This window comes from Cavia porcellus, unplaced genomic scaffold (assembly GCF_034190915.1).
Source record: "Cavia porcellus strain 051 isolate PalLab524CR breed Dunkin Hartley unplaced genomic scaffold, mCavPor4.1 scaffold_8, whole genome shotgun sequence".
In the NCBI taxonomy this organism is placed as follows: domain Eukaryota; kingdom Metazoa; phylum Chordata; class Mammalia; order Rodentia; family Caviidae; genus Cavia; species Cavia porcellus.
In genome coordinates, this window is record NW_026947491.1 from 16,250,653 (window position 1) to 16,272,624 (window position 21,972).

The 21,972-nt window shown below is 51.5% G+C and overlaps 1 protein-coding gene across 4 annotated transcripts in view; it reads left to right on the forward strand.

Annotated features, from left to right (window-relative positions):
* Sntg2 (syntrophin gamma 2) overlaps positions 1-21,972 on the forward strand; it is an 85,762-nt gene that overhangs the window by 36,541 nt on the left and 27,249 nt on the right. For 3 of the 4 annotated variants that reach the window (XM_063254437.1, XM_063254436.1, XM_063254439.1), the window contains 7 exons: positions 944-987; positions 1,088-1,129; positions 1,741-1,828; positions 6,913-7,004; positions 12,375-12,502; positions 18,763-18,892; positions 20,685-20,723. In XM_063254437.1, the coding sequence (XP_063110507.1) occupies positions 944-987; positions 1,088-1,129; positions 1,741-1,828; positions 6,913-7,004; positions 12,375-12,502; positions 18,763-18,892; positions 20,685-20,723 (563 nt within the window). The remainder of the gene's footprint in view (positions 1-943; positions 988-1,087; positions 1,130-1,740; positions 1,829-6,912; positions 7,005-12,374; positions 12,503-18,762; positions 18,893-20,684; positions 20,724-21,972) is intronic. The other variant, XM_063254438.1, reaches the window with a different exon arrangement.

Consider the following 21,972-nt stretch of genomic DNA (forward strand, 5'->3'; position numbering starts at 1 on the left):
CTGTCAGTGACTAGAGATGATATTGACAATTGACATGAACTCTTTAAAAAATCTTATGTTTTAAAGAGTATTCCAGTGTTAAGAGTATTACACGTTTCCCAATATTTAACCAAAGACCTATAAAATTAAACCTGTGTAAAGGAAAAATGGGGGGAAATTTGCTCAGTCATGTTGCAAGGGGCTCTCTGGCCCCGTGACAGGGGGAAAGGATGGGAAGTGGCAGAGGACCGGGAGATCACATTTGCTTGACTGTGCAAGGCTCTTTGCCTTTGTTACGCCCAGGAACACTCCTGAATCTAAGCAGGCTGCATGCTGGTTAAAGAGAATGGGGAGGATATGCTAAGGGGCTTTTGGGGTCCTTTTTTACTGTGTCGGTTGAAAAGTGTGAACCAGACTTTCCATTAATGTGAGGAAGCCCTTTAGGAGGCGGTGACACGTGTGCCTTGGTGTATCGGGTCTGGAAAGGGGCTGTCTTAACATGCTCCCCACAGGGGCCCTGTGGCTTTGCACAGCCGCTACTGCTTTGTGTTGTGTTTCACACACACACACACACACACACACACACACACGTGTGTGCATTCCAGGCATACACATCCACATGGACTCCACACACATACATGCACACACGCAAGCACTCACATATCATCATCCACATGCATACACACACGTGTACATGCAAAGCTGTGCACACTTGCACCAACACCCTCGGGCTCATACCCATCCCCACACAGGCCCCTCTGGACATGAACATACATGTGCATGTATACCTCCACCTCCAGTGCACCTGCTCCTCAGTGTACACACAAGCACACACACACCTGCACAGACCTATAAGCACACACTCATGATCGCGTGTTCATTGTGTCAGTTGTGACAGCCTGAGGCCTCTGCTATGACCGAGTGTGGTGCTGCTTAACTGTTCTGCTGCCTTTCCATCCCCTAGCTGACCGCTCAGGGATGTTGTTCGTAGGAGACGCTGTCCTGCAGGTCAGTGCGTTAGACTTCCGGTCTCCACTTTGCTGCATTGTGTTTTAAACTTGTCTCCATCGATTGCTATGCTCAACACTCTGCATTTGCCATCCACCAGGTTAACGGCATTCACGTGGAACACGCAACCCACGAGGAAGTGGTGAGTCTCGCATGTTACAGTTTTCTTTCTTGTTAGATTGTTTCTGTTCTCATTGTTGTTTGCTATGTGTTGACACTTTCTGAGTGTCCTCCCAGTCTCAGCGATGGAGGAGGAAGCGTGAAACCCTGGGAAGTCACACTGCAGGGACCTCTGGCTGCTGTGTGTCACTCTGCAGACAGGGCTCCCTGTCTGGCCACACACCTGTGGAAGGCACATGCGCTACCCCACTTTGCATTAGAAGGCACTGCAGTGCTGGGGCACTTGGCTCAGCATGTCCCCAGGGGGTCACCCCAGTGCCAGAGAACTGGCTGGTGCTCTCTCTGTGCAGCCTCCTGGCTCACACCAGCATGTGAGCATATGCTGTGCTTGGGGGTGACAACTCAGCAGGACCTGTGCTTGACAGTCATGCAGAGTGACCTGGCTCCGGTTCCCCCTGCATCAAGCTTTGGAGGTGTGCGGCCTCCGTCTCAGCCCAGCCTAGTCCTGGGGACTCTCAGTGTTCTGGGGAAACACTGAACCACTCTTGGAAAGGGGAGAGGGGTCTGGAGGGATTTGTTTACTTCTCAGCCTGGTCCTCTGCCATGTTTATCATGCTGCTTGTCCCGAGGCAGGTACATCTCCTGAGAAATGCTGGGGACGAAGTCACTATCACTGTGGAGTACCTTAGGGGGGCGCCGGCGTTTCTAAGGCTCCCACTAGGTAAGTGGGCAGGAACGATTGGAGTGGGCCAGGCACGAGTGGGTGGACGCCACTTCTGGAGATGGTTTCAGGGGCTGCTAGTGCGACCTGGCGACTCTGCTACTCTCAGATGGTACTCTCTCAGACACACACACCTGCACACACATCCCTGTGTGTGCAGGCAGGGATGCAAACACCCAGGTTGGCCCAGGAGCTACCTAGACCCGGAGATGGAAGTGACAGTGAAGCCAGGCTACGGACTTGTGGGCCTGGCGCCCTGGGTAGGCCAGCATGACAGGTGAAGTCATGGTGGGGAGCTGCTTGGCACACACAGCCCTGGGACCTCACTCAGCCCCTTACTTCCCTGCTTTTGTGAATTGGCCCAGGCGGCACCCTCCCTCAGGGCTGGTGTGTGGCCCTGTCCCCTGTGGGCACCCTGATCCTGAAAGCCCAGCATGCAGCTGGTGGTCACTGACCCTGTCCTTCCTCCCCACCTCAGAGCCCTGCTCCTACCCCGTCTCCTCTCGTTGTCCTCTCTTGTCACCTCCTCCTTCCTCACCTGCCATTGCTCTCAGGGCTGTTCTGACTGCAGGCTCAGAGCCCATGGCAGGGCTGTGGGGCTCCAGCCCTCCCTCACTGTGTCCCATTTGTGTGGAGTGAGCCGCCTTCAGGAGACCAGGAGGGGTGACCTTGTTTAACAAAGCAGCTATGCGCACACAGGGCTGAGATCAACATGGCTACTTGTGAGAACCAGGCCTCAGCACTGCAGCAGGGGTCCCAGGGGCTCAAGAGACAGAACAAGGGCCCTGTGCGAAGGTGTGCAGAGACACTGCATAGATCTGACAGGCTGGGAAGTGTTGCAGATGGTGCAGACCACGGGACACAAGGACTGGAGCATTCTGGAGTTTGCAGATGCTGGGAATCCGGGAGCAGTGATGAGATGGCAGGAGGCCATGGGGACATGCTCGAGGGCCACCAGGGAGCTGCACCCTGTGGGACTAACATGCCTGAGCCATGGCTTCTCCTGCATCCAATGCGCTGAGTGGGATAGAGCGGGAGATGGGGGCTTCAGTATTCTGAGTGCAGTCAACCATGCAGGCCAGAGGAGGAAACCAAGGTGTTTCGGAGATTTCAATAGAGAGAGATGGAGACAGACAGAGATGTAACAGACTGAAAGAAAGGAGGGCAGATGAGAACAAGTAATCACCGAAATCACTTCAGACCCTTGCCTCAAGGCCAGGGTCCTATGGGCCTCAAGGCTAGCAAAGGTCATGGCTGAGCACTGCTGGCTGGAAGTGGGGGTCCAGCGGTGAGCAGGACAAGTATTCGAGGCTGAAGGAGATGTGGGGATAAGCCAAAGCTGTCACCTGTGGCCCTGGGGACAAGCTGGTGGTGAAGAAGGAACAGTGTCTGCTTTTTTTCTGCCTCAGGAAGGACACCAAGGAGAAACAGCAGTTCATGCAAGAAGGACAGGTCCAGTTCAGCTCATGGTTCAGAGGTGGCTTTTTGAATTTTCTTCTCACTTCTAGCCACACCTATGACCCAGACACCTGGAACACTGCTGGGCGGTGGGACTGGGGCGCCTCTGGGGATTGGACCAAATGACCTGGACAGTGGAGACTCTGCCCATGGGGTACTGGCCATGTCCTACTGCTGCCAGGCTTCGAGGCTGTGTCCAGGAAAGGCTGTGGCAAGGTGCTAGGTCCCTTTCCAAGTGTGCCCCATTGCAGGGCATGTGGGGCAGGCTCCAACTCACACTCATATCTCGCATCTCCCAGAAGTCCTGTCTACTCAGTGAGCCCCAGAGGCCATGCCCATGTGTGCCCTGGTGTCTGTGCCAGGCAGACCAGGGATGCTCACTTGGGCCACTGTACCTTCTCTTGCAGTCAGGGACTCCCAGGGCACAGGGAGATGGTGAGGTTCCCAGGGCCATCAGCCTCAGAACCCGGAACTTAGGGTTAAGGTCACAGCAGAAGCTGCCAGGTTACAGGGGCTCATGATTACTGGGTCGGCCCTGTGGTCCTCAGGCAGGTGTGCAGTGCCCTGAGAGTCCAGTGGGGGTCCTGGGCTGCCACCATTGCTGGGGAGTGGGTAACCCTGGAGCTACTCGTGATGTCCTGTGTGGAGCGAGGCTCCCCCAGCTGTGTCTCCCTGACAGCTCGGCTGGCAGCAGCACTGCAGGTTCTCGGGGCAACCAGGCTTGCAGGCTGAGGGTGGCCAGTATGGCTGGAGAGCAGACCACATGTGCTGGAGTTCCTCCTGGAACTCAAGAAATACTTCTCCTTTTGTGTGGTTTGTCCTCTAAGATAGTGTGTTAGTCTTAGCATCTAAAAACATTTAAACAGCCCAGGAGGCTGAGGCAGGAGGATTTCAGTAAGTTGAAGGCCAGCCTGGTCTACATGGTGAGTTCAAGTCCAGCCTAAACCATATAGTGAGGCCATTTCTCAACACATACATATACACGTGCGTGTGTGCACACACACGGACACACACATAAAACACACACAGGGAGAAGGAGAGATAGAGACAGAGAGCACTGCTGTATTCTTTCCTAAGATTCAGGTGAAGTGCATACCCAAAAGGTAAGACTGCTTCTGCCCAACTGGACTCCATGCACTGGGTCACCTCCCTGCCTGACCCGGTGTCTGTCCAGAAGCAGAACTGGCGATGGAGGGGATCTCATGACAGATTCATGCACACTGCATCCAGCCCTGCATTTAAGGAATCAGATTAAAGGGAACTCAGAGAACTCTCGAGATCCAGCCCGTGTCGCCAGACATCATCTCCCTTAACTCGGATTCTCGGTCTTTTTGTGAAGGCACAGCTCCCGTATGGTGTGGCCCACAGCTCGCTTTGCACAGGGCCTCTGCTGTCTCGGGGTCCAGTGCTTTTCTGTGCACTGAGTGTCACTGCTGCACAGCAGGAGAAGCCCGTGCCTGTGCGTGCCATTCCTATCTTTATAATCACTAGGACTGGAACTCAGAGCCTTCACATGGAACTGCACTCCCAGCTCTTTTATCTTATTTTACTTTTCTATGAGACAGGATCCTGCTAACTCACTAAATTGCCCAGAGTGGGTTTGAATTTGTAATCTTGCCACTTTAGCCTCCTGGAGTGGCAGGATCATAGGTATGTGCCACCACACCCGGGTTAAATCAGAGATATTGTAACTGGTCAAATTTCCCTTTTGAGGTATAGATTAAAAGTTACCCATTCATCAGTAAGAAATGAATCAAAGTGTAGTACCTGTGTCTGAAAGTTCAAACGTATTCACCTGTTCTCCATCCCTCTGGTTTGGGTTTAGGTATCTCCACAAAGTGGTCATAGGTGGGGCTGTTGCGATTTAGAGTGTGTGATGCTGGGTTCCTAAATTGGTCCGCTGATTGGTTTGGCAGCACACTCATCCTGGTAGCCCAGACACGATGTCAGGGAGAGAGAAAGGCTCATCTTCTCCCTTCCTGGTTGCTTCTGCTGACCTCGGCCACCGTGAGCTGCTTCTCTGCCCCGCTGCTGCCTTGCAGCCAGCCGATTATGAGCTGAAACCTCTACAAGCCGTGTACTAAATGGACTTGTCCCCCTTTGACTTTGGGTATCAGTATTTTGTCTCAGCAACAAGAGAAGAGTACCTGAGACAGTTCCCTTTGTAAGTCACATGTCTCCTTGAGCTTGGAGTCTGTCACCCCAGGGAGTTTTTGAGAGGAAAATGCAGGCTGTTAAAAATGTTGGGATCTTGCTCTCAAGTTGGTGATAATCTGATTACAGACACACGAACAGCAGGTGCTGGCCAGAGCAAGTAGAGGTAGAGGACCCCTGCAGTGCTGGAAGAGCAGAGAGGGTGCTGTTTCTAAAACAGTGCTCTGTCCTGGAGGTCACGGGGACCTGGGTTGACTGGGCGTCATGCTGGGCATCCAACAGGATGCATTCATAACAATCCAGGGGCAGAGAGGGGAGCCTCAGCTGTCTTGAATGCTGCTGATCAGTAGGCTCTTTCTCCCCGGAGGCCCCACCCCTGTTCAGAGCTTCTTTTATCCTCGGGACTTGGCAAAGTGTTGCAGAGATGTCAGTGCTCAGGGGCAGCACATGGTGGGAGGCAGCCAATGGCCATCCTGTGCAGAGGAGGAGCCGAGGAGAGTGGGGTCTGTTGAGTCCTCTTGTCCCCAACTGCATCCCTGGAGGGCAGCACAAGGACAGTGTGGCCTGGCAGACTGTGCCCTGCAATCTCACCTATCTCAGCCCTGCAAGGCGTGGAGGTAAGGTCTGGCCCTGCTGCTCTGCCACAGGCCCTGGCGCTGTCATGATTCATGGCCTGCTGGTGACAAAGTCTGCAGCTCAGAGGACCCCTTGCAGGGGCCGGGCAGGGTTGGCACTGTGACTGCACCTCAGTGCTTTCTCTTTCTGTGGGACCTCATCCCTGTCTCACCCTCTGTGCTTGGTTATTTGTGATTGTGCTGCATTTGAACAAATGTGAAGGCGCCAGGTGCTGAGTGACGTGGAGAGCACTCAGTTGATGATGCCAGAGAGAAGATGATTGGGGGCACTGCCCTTGGGGCCTTGGGAATGGCAGGAACCCTTTGTGTCCTGTGATAACTCAGGGTTGCCATGAAGCATCGTGGTTTTAACCTAAGCCTAGCAGAGCTGGGCAGCTCTGGTGGCAGCCTGGAGTTTGCAGGGAAATGATGCTCGCAGAGCCCACTTTGCCTACAGATGGGAACCTCTTGCTGTGGGCTCTGGGGAAACTCCATGAGTCCCTTGTGGGCATTGTCTCCACTCACAGCAGAAGGACCCGGAGGTTTTCTGAGTCTGCGAATAACCCATCATGGAAGAGCCCTGCTAGGCATGGTGACCAAAGCATGGCAGGACACAAGTGCAGGGCTCTGGGAAGGGCTGTTTCCTCCCACATGATGCGCCTTTCACTGTGGACCAGGCCTGGTCTCCACATGGCTGGAAGACCCTGTTGGAAGCTCAGCCCACAGTGCCACAGGTGTCCTCAGGGTGACCCCACGCTAGGTAATGGCGTTCCTTGTGCTTAGGAGCCCCATAGGTGGTCATGGCAAAGTCAGCAGTGACTCATATACAAGCTGCCAACACCTCTCATTTCCTCACAGGGTCCCCAGCACCATCCAGCAGCCACAGCAGCAGGGCGTCTTCACCCCTGTTTGATAGCGGCCTGCATCTGAACGGACACTGCAGCCACGCAGTAAGTATGTGCATTCTCAGTGACACTCGAGGGTGTCCCTGACTGGCTTGGGAATCCTGAGTGGATTAGTTAGATGCTGCTCCATTGACCCGGACTTGCCAAAAGTCCTACCCCAAAGGGTGCTCGTGGTGGGGCTTGCGGCCAGCCATGCGTTATGGCTCCACACGCAGGCGTGACCCTTAGTCCAAGGCCAAATTCCAAGCCCCTGTTCAGTGTAGCCTTGCATGCAGGAAATGCCAAGGTGATTTTTAGAGGATTTCTATAAAACTCCGATGGTGAGACCAGCCCCCCTCTCAGCGAAAGGATCATTACCCCCAGAGCCCTAGTGCATGAAGAGGATTTTAGCATCCTCTCCACAGTTCAGAAAGAGCTTTGCTGTTAATCCTAGCCAGTCAGACCAGTGATTGACCCCTCACCCAGCTGCAGGCAGAGCCCGGGAAAAACATCTGCGTTTATGCAGTGTAAACTTAAAATCATTGCTTCACCTGAGCTGTTTAACAGAGTTCTTGATCCTTAGAAATTGTTTGGCTTGTATGTGAGTTATACTTCGAAAAGTAATGTCCAAGAATTCATGACTCATGTCAATAGTTAGTCTTTTAAAAGGTATATTTTATTAGTGCTTATTAACCTGGTTTGTTTAACCATAGCACAATTTAGGCTCAACCATAGGAAAAAGGATGTTGGATGCTTTAATATGTAACTCGTTTTTCATCTTTGCTTTTTAGGTGCTTTTTTCCATGTAGCAAGCACTGATAAATGACTAAAACTGTTCTGCAGATAGTTATTTAAGCCATTTTGAATTTCTGAAATATGTGATTTTTAGAGACCCATGTATTTTTTTAAGCCCTAGAAGTGTTGACCCATAATCTTCTTGGTAGTTTAGAAAATTCCGAGGGCTCTTAACTAAAGGTCAAGCTAGTGTGGTCCCTGGTTTGGCCATCACAGCTGTTTTAGCCCTGCACTTTGGTCAGGTGAAGACCATTTAGGAATACTCTTGCCCGTCTCTGAACATTGTCATCCTCAGAGAATTCTTACTGTGCTTGTGATCTGCTAAGGGATGACCTCACTCCTGAGGCTGGGTTTGTTCCCTGTTAATAAAAGCCACTATGGCACCGACCACAGTGGGTACTGGTATTACTCTGCAGCTGTAGAATTCTGGGTGACAAAGTGTGGCATCTCAGGGGCAGGGTGGATACTGGTGCCTGGGCTCAGGAGCAGGTCCTCCCGAGGTGACCTCCAATGCAGCCTCAGCACCAGGCCTGGAGCCCCTGCTCCTCTGACCGGAAGTGTCCAGGCACACAGTCACTGAGGCCGGGGGCATGCAGGCTGTCAGCCTGTGTCACCCTGGACACGGAATGCACTGCTTGGAGGGAAACCTGCAGTCAGATCTGGTGCTGACCAGGTGGCAGCTCTTGGAAGCCAGGGTACCCCTGGCTGTGGTGCAGGAATGGGTCTCTACCCTTCACCATCCAGCTCTGCTCTTCTCTGCCTTGGGAGGTTCTGCTGAGGATGGAGAATCCAGCTTGGTGCTCTGTACTGACCATGACAGTGTGTTCCAGGAAAGTGCCCGGGTCCCTCACCTGCTTGGGTGAGAGTGGACCGAGGGGCTGGAGCAGGCCTTTGAAGGATGAGAGGGTTGTGGCTGTTACCAGTCAGCTTTTCTACTGCTGGGTCTCAGTATATGACACTCATTGTACAGAAGGACAGATTTAGTTTGACTCATGGTTTCAGGGGATTTAGTCCTGGCTCCAAGACAGGAACATCTTGGTGAATGGATGTGGTAGAACAAACTGCTTAGTTCATGATGGCCAGGAAGCAGAGCAGCACCAGAAAGGAAGGGGCCGGGCGTCACACCTCCACAAACCCCCCAGACACACCCAGAAGAGGTTCTATCAATCCCAGGGTGCACTGAAATACTGTATATTGGATACTGGGTTCCACTGTGGAATCCTAAGTGGTATCTTTGAGTACTCTAATCTGAAAAGTGAGAGCATATTTTAGCTAGTGTGTTAGCCCCAGTGACAGGTGGTACAGAGTACTCAGCAGAGCACACAGAAGCATTAAGGATGAGAAGACCTTCTCCAGGAATGCAGTACTGTAAATGCATTTACTGGGGTTTGAATGATAACCAGAACCAGGCCACAGTCTGCAGTAAGTCGTGATGAATTCTTATGCTGGTTGCAGCAGCCTGTGAAGATAAATGTGTGTTTTGGCAAAGCTGGTGTGAAATTTGTAGTGAATGGTGCATCTGCAGGTTCTTCAAGGCGCTGCTCATGGGTGCCCCAAAGCATAAGCTTCCTGGAGGTTGGACCCCAATGGCAAAGCGTACGGGATGAGGATGAATCAGTGTTAAATGTTACGTCACTGCCCCTTGGCTGTTGGGCTGTGGGCTGTGCATTAGTAATTCAAACACAGGGCTCTGGGGGGTCAAGCAAGCCACTCCTCTGTCTTTGTTGTTGTCTAGGTGGGGACTTCAGTGTCCAGCCTCCCTGTGCCCCAGTTTGGTGAGAGGCTTTCTGTGTAAATTCCTGGGATGTGGATGCAGGGAGGGCACCATGCAGAAGAATCAGAGAGGTCTTACAAAGCAGCAGGAACAGCAGCTCCATTGCCACACATCTTCATGCCGTGCCAGCACTGTGTCATTGTGACTTCCCTCTGGTCATCTTAGTAACCCTCCAAGCCAGCAGAGCCCCTGAGGATGCCTGCTCAGATGGGCACATTGGTGCTTGCTGGATGATTCAGGCTTCTGGGCTCAGAGTGGTGGGGAGGCTGGAAGTAGCTCACTGAGCAGGTCTTGGTGCTCTCCCAGCCAGGGCCCTGTGATAGCTTTCGCAATGAACACGCGTAGGGGGCCCAGCTCTGCCACTCCTCAGGGAGCCTGGCTGTGCTCAGGCTCTCTACTGCCTGCAAAGAGCTCGCTTCCAGCCAGGGCTCAGAATCAAAGGCTACATACAGTCAAGGAACACAGAGCTTAGGATTGGTGATTGGTTTCCTGCGGTTACTGTAATAAGTTACCATAAACTCGAGGGGTTAAAACCACAGCAATGTCCTCTTGTCATTTGGGATGAAAGTGAGGGCCTTCCTGCCTCCCTGGATGCCCCCTGACCACGGCTGCATCTCTCTCATCTCTGCCTCCATCCTCAAGGGCTGCCCCTTGTTTTCGCTGCCACTCCCTTGGCCCCTCTTGGAAAGACAGAGGTACTGGCAATTAGCACCACATGGTCTGGGACAAACTCCCATCTCAAGATCCCTGACACAGTCAGGGCTTCTGTCCCATCAAGGTTAGCATCTCTGGGCTCTGGGACCAGGATCTGGCTTCCCAGGTCTCTGAGGGCAATGTTCAGGCTGCCACAGGTGGACCCAGCACTTCAGCCTAAGGAATCATCGCTGCGCCTCCTAGGGCAGGAAAAGACTAAAAGATTCCAATCTATGGATGTTGCATGGCTTTTTGCTTTTAAGAAGCACATTTCTAATAGTTATCATTCTTGTCAGCACATTCTTGTTTTCACCAATAAAACCTATTTTCTACTTTCTGAACGATAATTGTTAAAGCTCAGTAGCTGATTGAAAATGTAGGACAGAGGTCTGGCGGGGGGCCTCCTGGTGTGTGACACTTTCTGATAGAACTTAAGGTGGCAAATCCAATTCCACTGTATCATTAGCACTTGGCAGGATGCATTCTTCATCACACGGGACTTGGTTTTACTCAGGAACATGCAGGTGAGGGGATGACTGGGTGCCTCCATCTGTTCCCACAGCGTGGGGGGCTGTGGGGGTCCGGACTTGGTGTTCCTATAGCCCACTCACCCAGTCTGTTGTGGGGGAGCCTGCCTGGCCCTACTGTGACCACACAGTGGTCTCCAAGGTCGGTGGAGGCTTCTTTGCCCCAGTGTGACCTCCAGGGAGGCAGGTGCTGTTTTGGGATCTATGCCTAGAGGCCGCCCAGCCCTGCTTGGAGACCACTGGGGGAGCCCAGATCTTGGGAGTGAGGGGCCTCCTAGATCCCCAGAGCCTTCTGTCCCCCCCCCTTCCCTCCTCCTAGAGGCTTCCGCTTTGGGTCCAAGAGGAAGCCCAACATTCTGCATCAGAACCAGGTTCTGGGGGCCAGGGGCCCCACATAGAGATGCCAGGGGAGACCCCGAGGGAGAGTTTTCACCTGGTCATTGGGGCACTCCTGTCACTCCACCCCTGTGTAGGACACTGGTCGGCAGCAGCCTCTGCAGACGCAGCCATCAAGGCAAGTGGTTCATGGGAAGCGAGTGCAGTTCCTGCCCTGCATTGGATCTGAACTCACCAGGCCCCCAGCCGAGGCTCCTTCCTCCCTGAGTGTCCTGCCCTGAGTATCTCTGCTCTCACCTGACACCTCCTGCCTTGTGAGGAGGGTGCTGCATTTCCATCGGTGTGAGTCCAGGCGGCCAGAGCTCTGCCTCCAGAGGCAAACCATGTTGTCAGGTTTAGCTGTTCTGTGGTGAATCACAGGTGTTTAAGACTCAGCATCAGGACATATGTGTCCACTTTCACCCCATTAACAAAGGTCCCCCAGTCTGCCTGTCTAGAGGCTCTACCTTACACGGAGGGCATGACCTTGATGATCCTGAAACCCAAAGGTTATAAGTGGAGAGATCACTGTCTCAGCCTTTCGGCCATTCGGGGTGTCCATGTGGGGGCTGGGGAGTCCACACCTGCTGCTCCTGGTGAGCCAGGTCCTCAGCCTCCCTGCAGGACCTGGAATGGGCACTGTGAAAGGTCCTCTTGCCTAGAAGCCCATTCCTGAAGCTGTCCGGGAAGCAGGGGTGTCCTGTCTGGGGGCACCCTGTTCTGGGGCTCAGGCTTTTTCCCAGATATCTTCCCTGCAGTGACCTTGAGGAGGGCACTGTCCTGTGCCTTGGCTTCCACATAGTGCTGCACCTGCTGGGTGGATCTCAGGGTCGTTGCCACTGGCCAGTGATGATCTGGGACCTGGCACCCTCCAGGATGTAGTGGTCAGATGTGACCTGAGACCTGGCGTCCTCTGGGACACAGTGGCCAGTGGTGACGTGGGACCTGGAGTCCTCCAGGATGTGGTGGCGTTATCTTGCCCCATGACCTGGCCCTGTGCCTGCTCTAAGCTGATGACCTTCAAGCCAGCTTTGTCCACTCGCGTGTCCCCATGGTATGGCCTCCCATGCTGTGATTCTTTTTCAAATACTGTGTGTGTGGCTTCTGCTCCTCGGGCCCTCCTCCCTTAGCATGGGGGAAGACTCTGACAGTTGGTACCCAGTAGCCTCTGCTCCTGCAGGAGTCTCCTCACGCATTTTCCCCATCTCCCTGGGTTGCTCACATCGGCTCCTGCCCGTGTTCCTGACCCCGACTCCCGTTTGTTTTGCACAGGCGCCGTCCTTGCCATCCTCTCCCACAGTGGATGAACCAAAGTACGAGAAGCACTGGGTGGACACCCTGTCCGTTCCCCTCTCCATGGCTCGGATCTCCAGGTACAAAGCCGGCATGGGAAGCCTCAGGTGTGTGACATCGTGGGGAGGGGGGCTGGTGAGGCTGTGTACTTCGCCAGTGCCCTGTGGTCCCTCGATGGCTTCGAGGTCAGCCTGGGGTGCAGGTGCCCCTGGCTGGTAGAAGTCTTGGGTTGGGGAGCAGGGACAACAGGAGGAGGATGGATGGGTCAGGACCTAGCCTAGGGCCCCCACCCACCAGCTCTGGCAGCTATGGCCACGCCCTTTGGGAGCGAGACTGGTTTCCGGGTTTGTGGCAGGACCCCACCTGGTCTGCCCTGGTGGGCAGGGCAGGTGCTATCCCTGGGTGATGGGCTTCTCGGGCCTCACCCCCGCTGCCTGAGTGCACCTGGGGCTCAAGGCATCCCTGTACGTTGGTGACTGCAGAATTACTGTTATTACAGGGTCCCACATGCGGGCTCTGATTGTGCTGTCTGTGAGGCCACCTGGTCTTTTCTGAGTAACTGGACCAAGGGTGGATGAGGTTTCTTGCTTGCTAAAAGCTTGTTTTTGAAAGACTGGGTATGTGGGTAGAACCAGCTCTTTTCCACTAATTTAAGGCCCAAAGCCTCTTGGGGCAAGGAAGACTGGTTCTGTTCTCATCCCTCTGGAACTGGGTTTCTCAGGATCCTCAGGTAAAGTGGAAATTGTGTAATACCAACACAGACCACTGGAGAAGAGGCAGTGCTTGTGCAGAAGGCTCCAGTTTGCATTAAAGGTTTATCTATTTTCCATCGTGCAACACATTTGTGCAAACCAGCAGCCACCCAAGACAAGGGCCACCGGCTCTCAGAGGGTCAGAGGTCACCTGACTGGGCCAGTGTCCTGCTCAGCGTCTGAGGAGGCTGAGGTCACAGAGGCAGCAGGGTTGGTCCCATCTCGAAGGTTCACCCTGGCAGTGGAATTCAGGTCCTCTCTACCTCCCTTGTGTCGCATCTCCTGAGCTTCGACTTTCAGGCTCTTTCTGTCTGACCTCAATTTCCGGAGGTAACGGGCTCATGAGATGAGGTCAGGCTGCCTCTGTCATTGCCCTAATCCAAGGTGACCTGATCATAGTGACCACTCCCCAGCAGTGCCTTATCTAGGGCACAGGTGTGTGCTGAGGAATCTGGGAGGCTGCCCTGCATCCTGCTGGCCACAGAGACTGAACCAGGGTTCCCCCCGGGGAAATCCATCCTCACTCGAACCTCCTTGGAAAGCTGGTGTTTTCAGGGCCTTCCATTGCCTTTGAAAGCTCTGAGTGAGGCCTCTAGGGTCTGCATTGGATCCTCCAGGATCGTATAAAACCAGGGCAGGTGTGTTTTATAAGATAGAGGAAGAGGCCTGTCCTTAAAATCAGGGGCATTTATGGGCCTGCTGAATGTCCACATCATCATAGCAACAAGGACACTTAGATGACGCCTGAGAAACATCTTGGGCACGGGGCGGAGAAGGAGGAGGAGCACCTAACCCTAACCCTGGAGCCAGCTCTGCCTGCGGGGCCTATGATGGGCAACCTGGCCTGGTACCCATGCTTCTGAGGTGGTGTGGCAGCTGTGAGGGCCCCTGAGCAGAGGCGGGGTTTCAGTCACTGAGGTGAGAACAGAGTAAAATTTCAGATCTGAGCGATTTTCCCCCAAGGAAGAGACAAGGAGCCAAGTGTTCACATCGTCCCAATCCCTCTGGCTGACTCTATCCTCTCGTGCGAGGCCCTATCTTTATTTCCCCACTCAAACCAACCCTTTCCTTGCCTGTATCTTATGCTGGCCTGGGGAAGATGGAGAAATCACTGGCTTTGTGTTTTTCTACGACGGGGAGGAAGGCGAAGGAGAATAAGGGAACAAAGCTCCTTTAACTCCCGCACGTGTCATAGTTTTGAGAACAACAGTGAAATTAAATTTTGTCACTTGCAGTGAAATATTGTTTTGGTGGGATTCATCTTCTTTTAGAAGAATACGTCCGCAGAGGGCCAGATGGGCTGCATGGTGTGTACAATGCAGATCAGCACATTTTACCAAGTGATACTACAAGTCAAAATCACCCTGCTAAGTGCTCTGATGTGTTTCTGCAAAAGATAGCATCGTGTTTAAACATTAACACCATTTTCAGAATGAGATCCTCCTCTTAGTGTATGTGCAGATCTCAGGGCCTTCTTCTGCACAGTGCTGGTGGAGGCCCTCAGCAGGTGGGTGGCTTTCTGGGCTCGGCGTGGGCCTTAGGGACCCATGGTCATTCCATCCTGCAGGTGGAGGTTGGAGAAGGGAGGAGGGAAGCAAGTGCAGGTCCAGGCTGCCCTGAAGCCATGACACCTGCAGTTAGCACTGGGCATGCGCAGGTCCCTTTGCAGCAGGACAGTGTCTGCTGTTGTTCTTTCAACCTTGTTCCATGGTGTTCCCTGGAGGGTCCCTCTCTGAGGCAGGCAGTCTGCATCCTTCTTGGGTGTGTCAGGGGACCCCACAGCCTCACAACTGGTGGCTGGCAGTTGGGAGGGATGCTGTTTCATTCTTGGTTCCCAGTCCTCAGAGACTTTACTCTGGAGACAGAAAGGTTAGGGCTTTTATCCCTGTGTGGCACTGCAGCACGCTGTGCACACCCACAGGACAGCATGCAGCTGGGGTGTCCTAAAGTGTTGAGACTCTGACACTCCTGGGATTGTGTGTCCTGTTGTGAAAAGTGTGTGTATATTCTTTGCAATCTGTTAGACCTGTATAGTCCAAAGGCAGAAATAGGAGGAGGGAGACATGGAGCTTTGGGGATCCCCCTTCCCCTCAGCCTGTAACATTGATCACATTCCAGCCAGAAAACATTGCCAAAGGCTTTTCAGGGCAGAATTTAATAATCATATGGACAAAGAAACTATTGCAAATATCTGTCCTGCCCAATATCCAAAGGAAGTGGGAAAACAAAAGCGACCAGAGGAAATCTGTGGCCCTCAAGCTGGTAAACCCATGCTCCAGCTGCACACACTCCTGGACAGTGCCTAGTTTGCGGGTGCACGGTGTCCAGTGACAGCAGTTGTCCTTGGTGCTGGAAGTAGAACACACACTTGGAAGTGTACTCAGAAACCACTGCCTGACGTCTTAAGTCCATGTGCTACAGTAGAAAGATCATGGTGAATAAATGATAACATGATTGATGTCACATATTTATTATGCAAGGAAGAAAGATAGTTGAAAAACGAGAAATGTGAACAGCACCTTTACTCACTGAATGAAGAGTTTGCCACCGTGTCTGCCGATCAGACACAGGGTGGCAGAGAGGCCGATCAATTTTCACTCAGAGGAAACCAAAGGGATCCTGGCATTGTCACTGGGATTTTTGTTGTTATTGTCTTTTTGAGACAGCATCTCACTATGCAGTTTAGGCTGGCCTTGAGCTCACTTTGTAGCCCAGGCTGGTCTTAAATTTGCAGTGATCTTTCTGGCTCAGTCTCTCAAGTGCTGGGATTATAGGAATGTGCCATCACACCAAGCTCGGGTTTTAATGTGAAGGTGAATCAGCATCTGAGAACTGCAGTGTTCTGTGTTGCTCAGGGAGGAGTGGTCACCCAGAGTGTCCCCCAGGAGGGTCAGCTTCCCACCTGCACTCAGCAGGTGGAAACACAGTGACCTTGATGGCCCTACCCAGCCCCAGATGGCAGCCCAACAGGCTGAACGCTCCACAGAGAAAGGCACTGTAGATGGTATGTCACAGAAAGGCAGCCCCAGCAGAGCTGGGAGGGACAGACAGGGGTAAAAGGCTTCCTTGATACAGGTGAAAACTTCAGGAACTCAAAGTACACTGTCCACGGAGGAAACCATCAGGCAGGAATTCAGAATCCAGCTCCTTTGAGGACACGACCCTTGAGACATGACACGGGGATTTGTTGTGTTTGTTTTGTGTAACCATTGGATAAACCTGAAATTCTGTTACTCAAAAGTGTTATAAAAACTCTACTGCAGGTCTTAGAGTCCCACTGGATTTAGCTACTTGATCTTTTACAATGTTTTATTCATATAGACAATCAATGTATTTCTCTGTGCTGGATTTAGAGTATCTCAAATTTGTTACAGGTCACTTCATTTGTCCTGTAAAGTGATCTCTGGAGGTGAGTGGAAAATGTGTCATGCTTTTGCAGTGCAAGCTTGGGTTAAACACATTTGTAACCTTTTGGTAATACCTTTAACAATCGCAGCAGCTCGATTTTCTGGACTGAGGAGATACGCAGCCTACTACCTTCCCAAGATAGGAGAGGAGGGCTGCTTGCGTGTGCTCGGGAAGTTGACACTATCCTTAGCTGTGCATTTTTAATAAATGTAGATTTTTTTATAGAGTGCTATTTTATCATCACAAGAAAAGGCTATGTGTGTGTGCTTATTAGTTCCAATACCCTTGATCATGCTCTTAAAAACAAAGGCACGAAATATTTTCTATTACTTATGAAATATCTCTGAAAACAAAACAAAGTTCAGAAAACTCACATTTGTTTACTGAGCAGAAACTGAATCTTGGGGTGTGTGTGTGTGTGTGTGTTTATGTGTGTGTGCGTGTGCGTGTGCGTGTGTGTGTGTGTGTGTGTGTGTGTGTACTTTCCAAAGGCAGAGGGATGTTGTGCTTAAGGAACACACAGGGTCTGGATGAGCTGGATGACACCCCCTAGCCCAGGATGCTGATGTCCTCTTTCCAGAAGTCAAAGAGCCCACATGTATGCCCTGCCCACCTGCACTCACCTGCAGCATAAGTTCCAGCCCGTTCAGTCTCCTCAATGTCCCTGAAGTTCCTGGCTCCTCTATTTTCACACAAGCTCAGCAGGCCCACACAAGTTTAGAAGTCAGCCTTGGTCACCATAGTTTGGGGAAACTGAGGCAGAAAACATCCCCTTCCTCCACGTTTAGAATGTGGATTTCCTCAGCTGTTACCATATTTAGGATGAGCACGTTGACGTTTTTCTGTTTAATCTGATGTTGGGTTGCCCTAATAATTTTGCTTCCACAGGCTGAGGTCACAGTCCGCTGAGTATGTACATGTCTTGTAATTTAGTTTTTGAGTTGAGATATTTTGGCAAATAAAAATTTGCAACTCTGCCCCCTGTCTGGCCTTGCAGGTGTTGTTTGTGGATTCTGGGAGGGTTTGGTGGCTGTGTTCTTGGCCAGGCCCCTGTGCCTTGGCTCCTTGAGTATAAATAGCAGCTGAACCCTGCCTGTGTGAAGGTTACAGCACCTTGGGGAGCAGGTGCACGTGTGTAACACCGCTGAATTCCGTTTTAATCCCCATTCTTCAGTCTCTAAATCCCCTCTTCCTTTCTCAGTCTTAGTGTTATTATTATTTTTTTAGTTCATGTTTTGGACATAGAATGTTTACATTTCCTGTGCGTGTTTGGGATGAGCACATGACACATTTTAAATCTTTTTACTAACCTTACCCTCCCACATCCCCTCGACCTTGGTCTCCTGGGCAGCTTCCCGTGTGCAAAAGATCCATCTCTTGGTTTTCTCCTGTCAATCATTTTTTTTTACTCTTTATTAGTACTTTGCCTTACTCAGATGAGAGGAACTACATAGTATTTATGCTTGTGTGTCTAGTTTATTTCAGTTAGCATTGTGTTTTCCAGATGCATCTGTTTTCCTGCAAAAATCTCACGTTTATTTTCCTTTCTAGTCCACTAATGTGTCGGCCCTACATTTTCCTTACCCATCTGCCTGCTGTTGGATGTGCAGGCTGCTTCCAGGAATTAGCTCTCAGGGCTGAGCTGCTGTAGATGTAGGTGGGCCGCCCCCCTGTGACATGCAGTCTTCAGCTCATTTGATATCCTTAAAAGGACTGCAGGAGAGGGGAAACTGACTCCTGAGCTGGAGACTGAAGTGGTTGCTGCTGCTCCAGGCTCCTGATGGCTGAGCTAGGGAGGCCTCAGGAGAAGGGAGATGGGGAGCCCTGGGTCTGTTAGTGTCAAGGCTGAGGTGCCAGGTCATCCTCAGCAGCAAGAGCTTTAGATACCCCAAGGCAAGGGGCCTTCAAAAGAATACAACACAGTCCCCCATAAAAGAGCAACTCCAGAATCTCACTAAGACCAAGGCTCTCCCCTGTGACCACCCAATTAGAACAGCTTTTGTTAGAGAGGAAACCCCAGGTTCCACCTGCATTTCAGCCAGCCCAACCCCTGAGTCATTGACTGCAGTTTGGGTGGTGATGTCTCTCCAGGGAACAGAGGCCCCGATCATCAGGACCTGGCTGGGTGGGGGAGGAGGCGCTTCCCGCCCTGACAAAACTCTGGCTGCCTGTGGTCACTGAAGCTGCCCTTCCCACTCTTCCTGCAGGTCCAACGCCTTCGAGGTGCTGGCGCTGGGTGGGGTGCGCTCTGGGATCCTCCAGTTCTCCACAGCCCAGGACTGTGGCGATTGGCTCCGTGCGGTCTCCACCAACATCGGCCTCCTCATGCTGCAGAGTGTGAGCATGCGTCTGCCTCCCCAAGCCCCTCTGAGTGGGTGGTCAGGAAGGTCTCCCTATTGCCACTGCCCCAGGGGGAGCTGCAAAGAGAAGTGAGTGCAAGAGTTCAGTAGACCTCCTCTCTGACCGCAAGAGTTAAAGTTCAGGTCATTCAGGTGTCTCCAAATACAGCAGTGCAGGGTGACACTGGGGACCTCCCAGATCTCTCTCTCTCTCTCTCTCTCTCTCTCTCTCTCTCTCTCTCTCTCTCTCTCTCTCGGCACATACACACATATACACACACAGCAATGTTTGTATGGGGCAATTATATATGTATTGTATATGTATAGTTTACCCAAATGCATTGATACAGTGTGAAATGTTTATTTAGGGAAACAAGATAAAAATATAATTTCCCTGAAATATTAAAATTTATAAAAAGGCATAGCTAGCTAAATATAACATCTCAAATTTTTACTGTAGATATCTTGGGCAGGAAAAAAAGTTCTGTGTTCTTAAGTACTAAGTTGATGTCCAAAATCAATAGGATTATCTTTTTCTTTTTAAAAAGAAAGGACTAACAAGAGCTAGGATGGGGGAGGAACACGCAGAGCGAAGCACCCCGGAATGCAGCAGTCCTGGGCCTGGGCCCCTCAGCCTCTTGGGAGCCCTCGTTTTTGCCCCTACCCCTTCCCTGGCCCTGGCTGTGCATCCCATGCCGGCCTGGCCCCGGGTAGCCCAGCGACTTGGGACAGAGGCACAGTCAAACTGCAGCCGCCTGTGCCCTGCTGTCTGCTCCTTCCCACCACCTGACTCCGCCTACTGCTACGCGGACAGGAGTGGGACACTTTGGAACCTTGGGGAAAGAGTGATGAGTGAGCTTTCCACCCCAAAGCCTGAGAGCTGCCCTTTGCACAGCTAATCAGTGAGGCCTTTCCCTAAGGGCTTGGTTTGCAGATGCAGACACTGGGAGTTCCAAAGCTGGGCCTGTGGAAGAAGTTGATGATTGCAGAAATGCTTCCGAGGGCAAAGCTTTCTCTATTCAGGAGATTTCCATAGATTGCTCCCTACCCAGCAGAGCAGATTAGGAGAGCAGAAATACGGGCACAATATTTGGACTTCAGCTTCCTCATCGGTAAAATTTTGTGACATAAGTCCACTGTGGTGATCCATGCCTGTAATCTCAGCATTCAAGGAAGCAGAGGCGTGAGGATCACAGTGAGTCGGGAGCTAGCCAGGGCTGCACAGTGAGTTCAAAGCCAGTGGGAATACATAGAAGACCCTGTTGACTGGGAATATAGCTTAGTGACACAGTGCTTGCCTGGCAAATGTGAGGTCGTGAGTTTGATCCCTGGTATCAAATAAATAAATAAATAGTGCTATTAAAAAGAAGAAGAAGACCCTGTCTCAGAAAACAAAAACAAAACAAAACAAAAGTTTCCCAAAATAGCACTGACCTGTCGGGGCTTTAGGGAAACTAATGTGAACTGTGAACCCTGTGGTTGCCTAATACTGTGTAGAGCAGAAACTCTGTCTCACTTTAGGATAGAAATGCAAGCCCATTTGTCCCATAGCCACACTGCCATAAGAGGCTGATGTCTGAGAAGAAATCGTGGGGATGTGCACAAATCCTGAGCTTCTGCTGTTGGGAGTACTGCTGCCTTGTGCTTATAATTAGCCCTGTTTGGTTTGCAGAGGACAAACAGTCACAGAAGAAATGGCTCTCTAAGCGTGGGTGTGAAGTTAGGCAGGTAGGAAGCTCCTGCCCTGCACATTCCTGTGGCGCTGACTCCATGCTGCCTTTTCTCTGCAGATGAAGATGGCAAATAAATGCTGCTCTCCTGGCGACCAGGTAGGACTTGGATTTTCAGCTGACTATTACAACAGGGCTCCACAAGCAATCGCTTCCCTTTTTCTGAAATTTGAACTGGAAATTGTGGTAGAAGAACACTGAACTCCCAGGCTGAACTGGGTGGTCCCTTCTCCAGTGTTCCCTTTGGAACTGTCTGTCTCTGTGAAAATAACATAGGAGAAGAATTCTGATGGTGCTTGCTTGCTGTGGATAAATGGTTAACTGGTTGGCAGTTATATTTTATAAGGAATCTGGACTTCGTGATGCGGCTGTGATTGTGTGGGTTGAAGGTTATCTGATGGACTTGTGTCTTGGTTACTTTTCTCTCCTTGCTGGGAAAAAATACCTGACACCCAAAATGAAGGAAGGAAAGATTTATTTAGCTCACTGTTTGTGGAGGTTTCAGTCCATAATCAGCTGGCTCTAAGGCAGGGTGCATGGCACAGGGGCAACACCTCAAGGCAGTAGCCAGAGCAAAAAGAGGAAACAAGTGTCTTCTCCTTCCTATTGTACACAGGCCACCCCTCCCCCACTCCAGGGCAGGTGTAGCACTCACAAAATCTCTATGCCCTCCTCTTGCACAGGGTGAGGATATTTACAAAGTAAGGAACCTGGATCCCTGCTGAGTCTGGCAGTAAAACTTCTGAACCTCTCAAGTTGACACGATGTATCACCCATAACCTGTATGTGTAGGACATTTTCTCATATAGCATAAGAGGATGTCTTGCTCATAGGAGGCCTTAGACTCAGCAGGTGGTGATGCAGGTGGGAAGGATCTGGTCAGCCCCAAACTCGGGAAGGCTGACCCCCTTGGTCCTCTGTTCCTCCCAAGACCAGGTTAGCAGGAACAGCAGCCAATCCTGTCACATCGTTGCCTCGCTACACACCTGATTTTCTAATACAAAGATTGCCCACTGACCAGCTCTGCTGTACTAGGACTTAGCAGTACTCTGTTATAATCAGGTTGTTTCAGAATCGGACTAGTAAAGCTTAAGCCACTGTACTATTCCATTTAATAAAGTCATAGTTTGAGCTGTAATGGGAGGGCCTGCGACAGCTCACTTGTTGAAACAGCTCATTGATTTCCCAGTTATACTACATACAGATTTAGGAAACTGCATTATGGTGTCCAGTCAAGAAAGCTGGGAACCATATGCTCAGTTTTCTTTAAATGGTGACACAAATACTCTTTAAATGGTGCTCAGAACCCAGAATATCTGGTTTCAAGACGGAAACCATGTGACAGAGC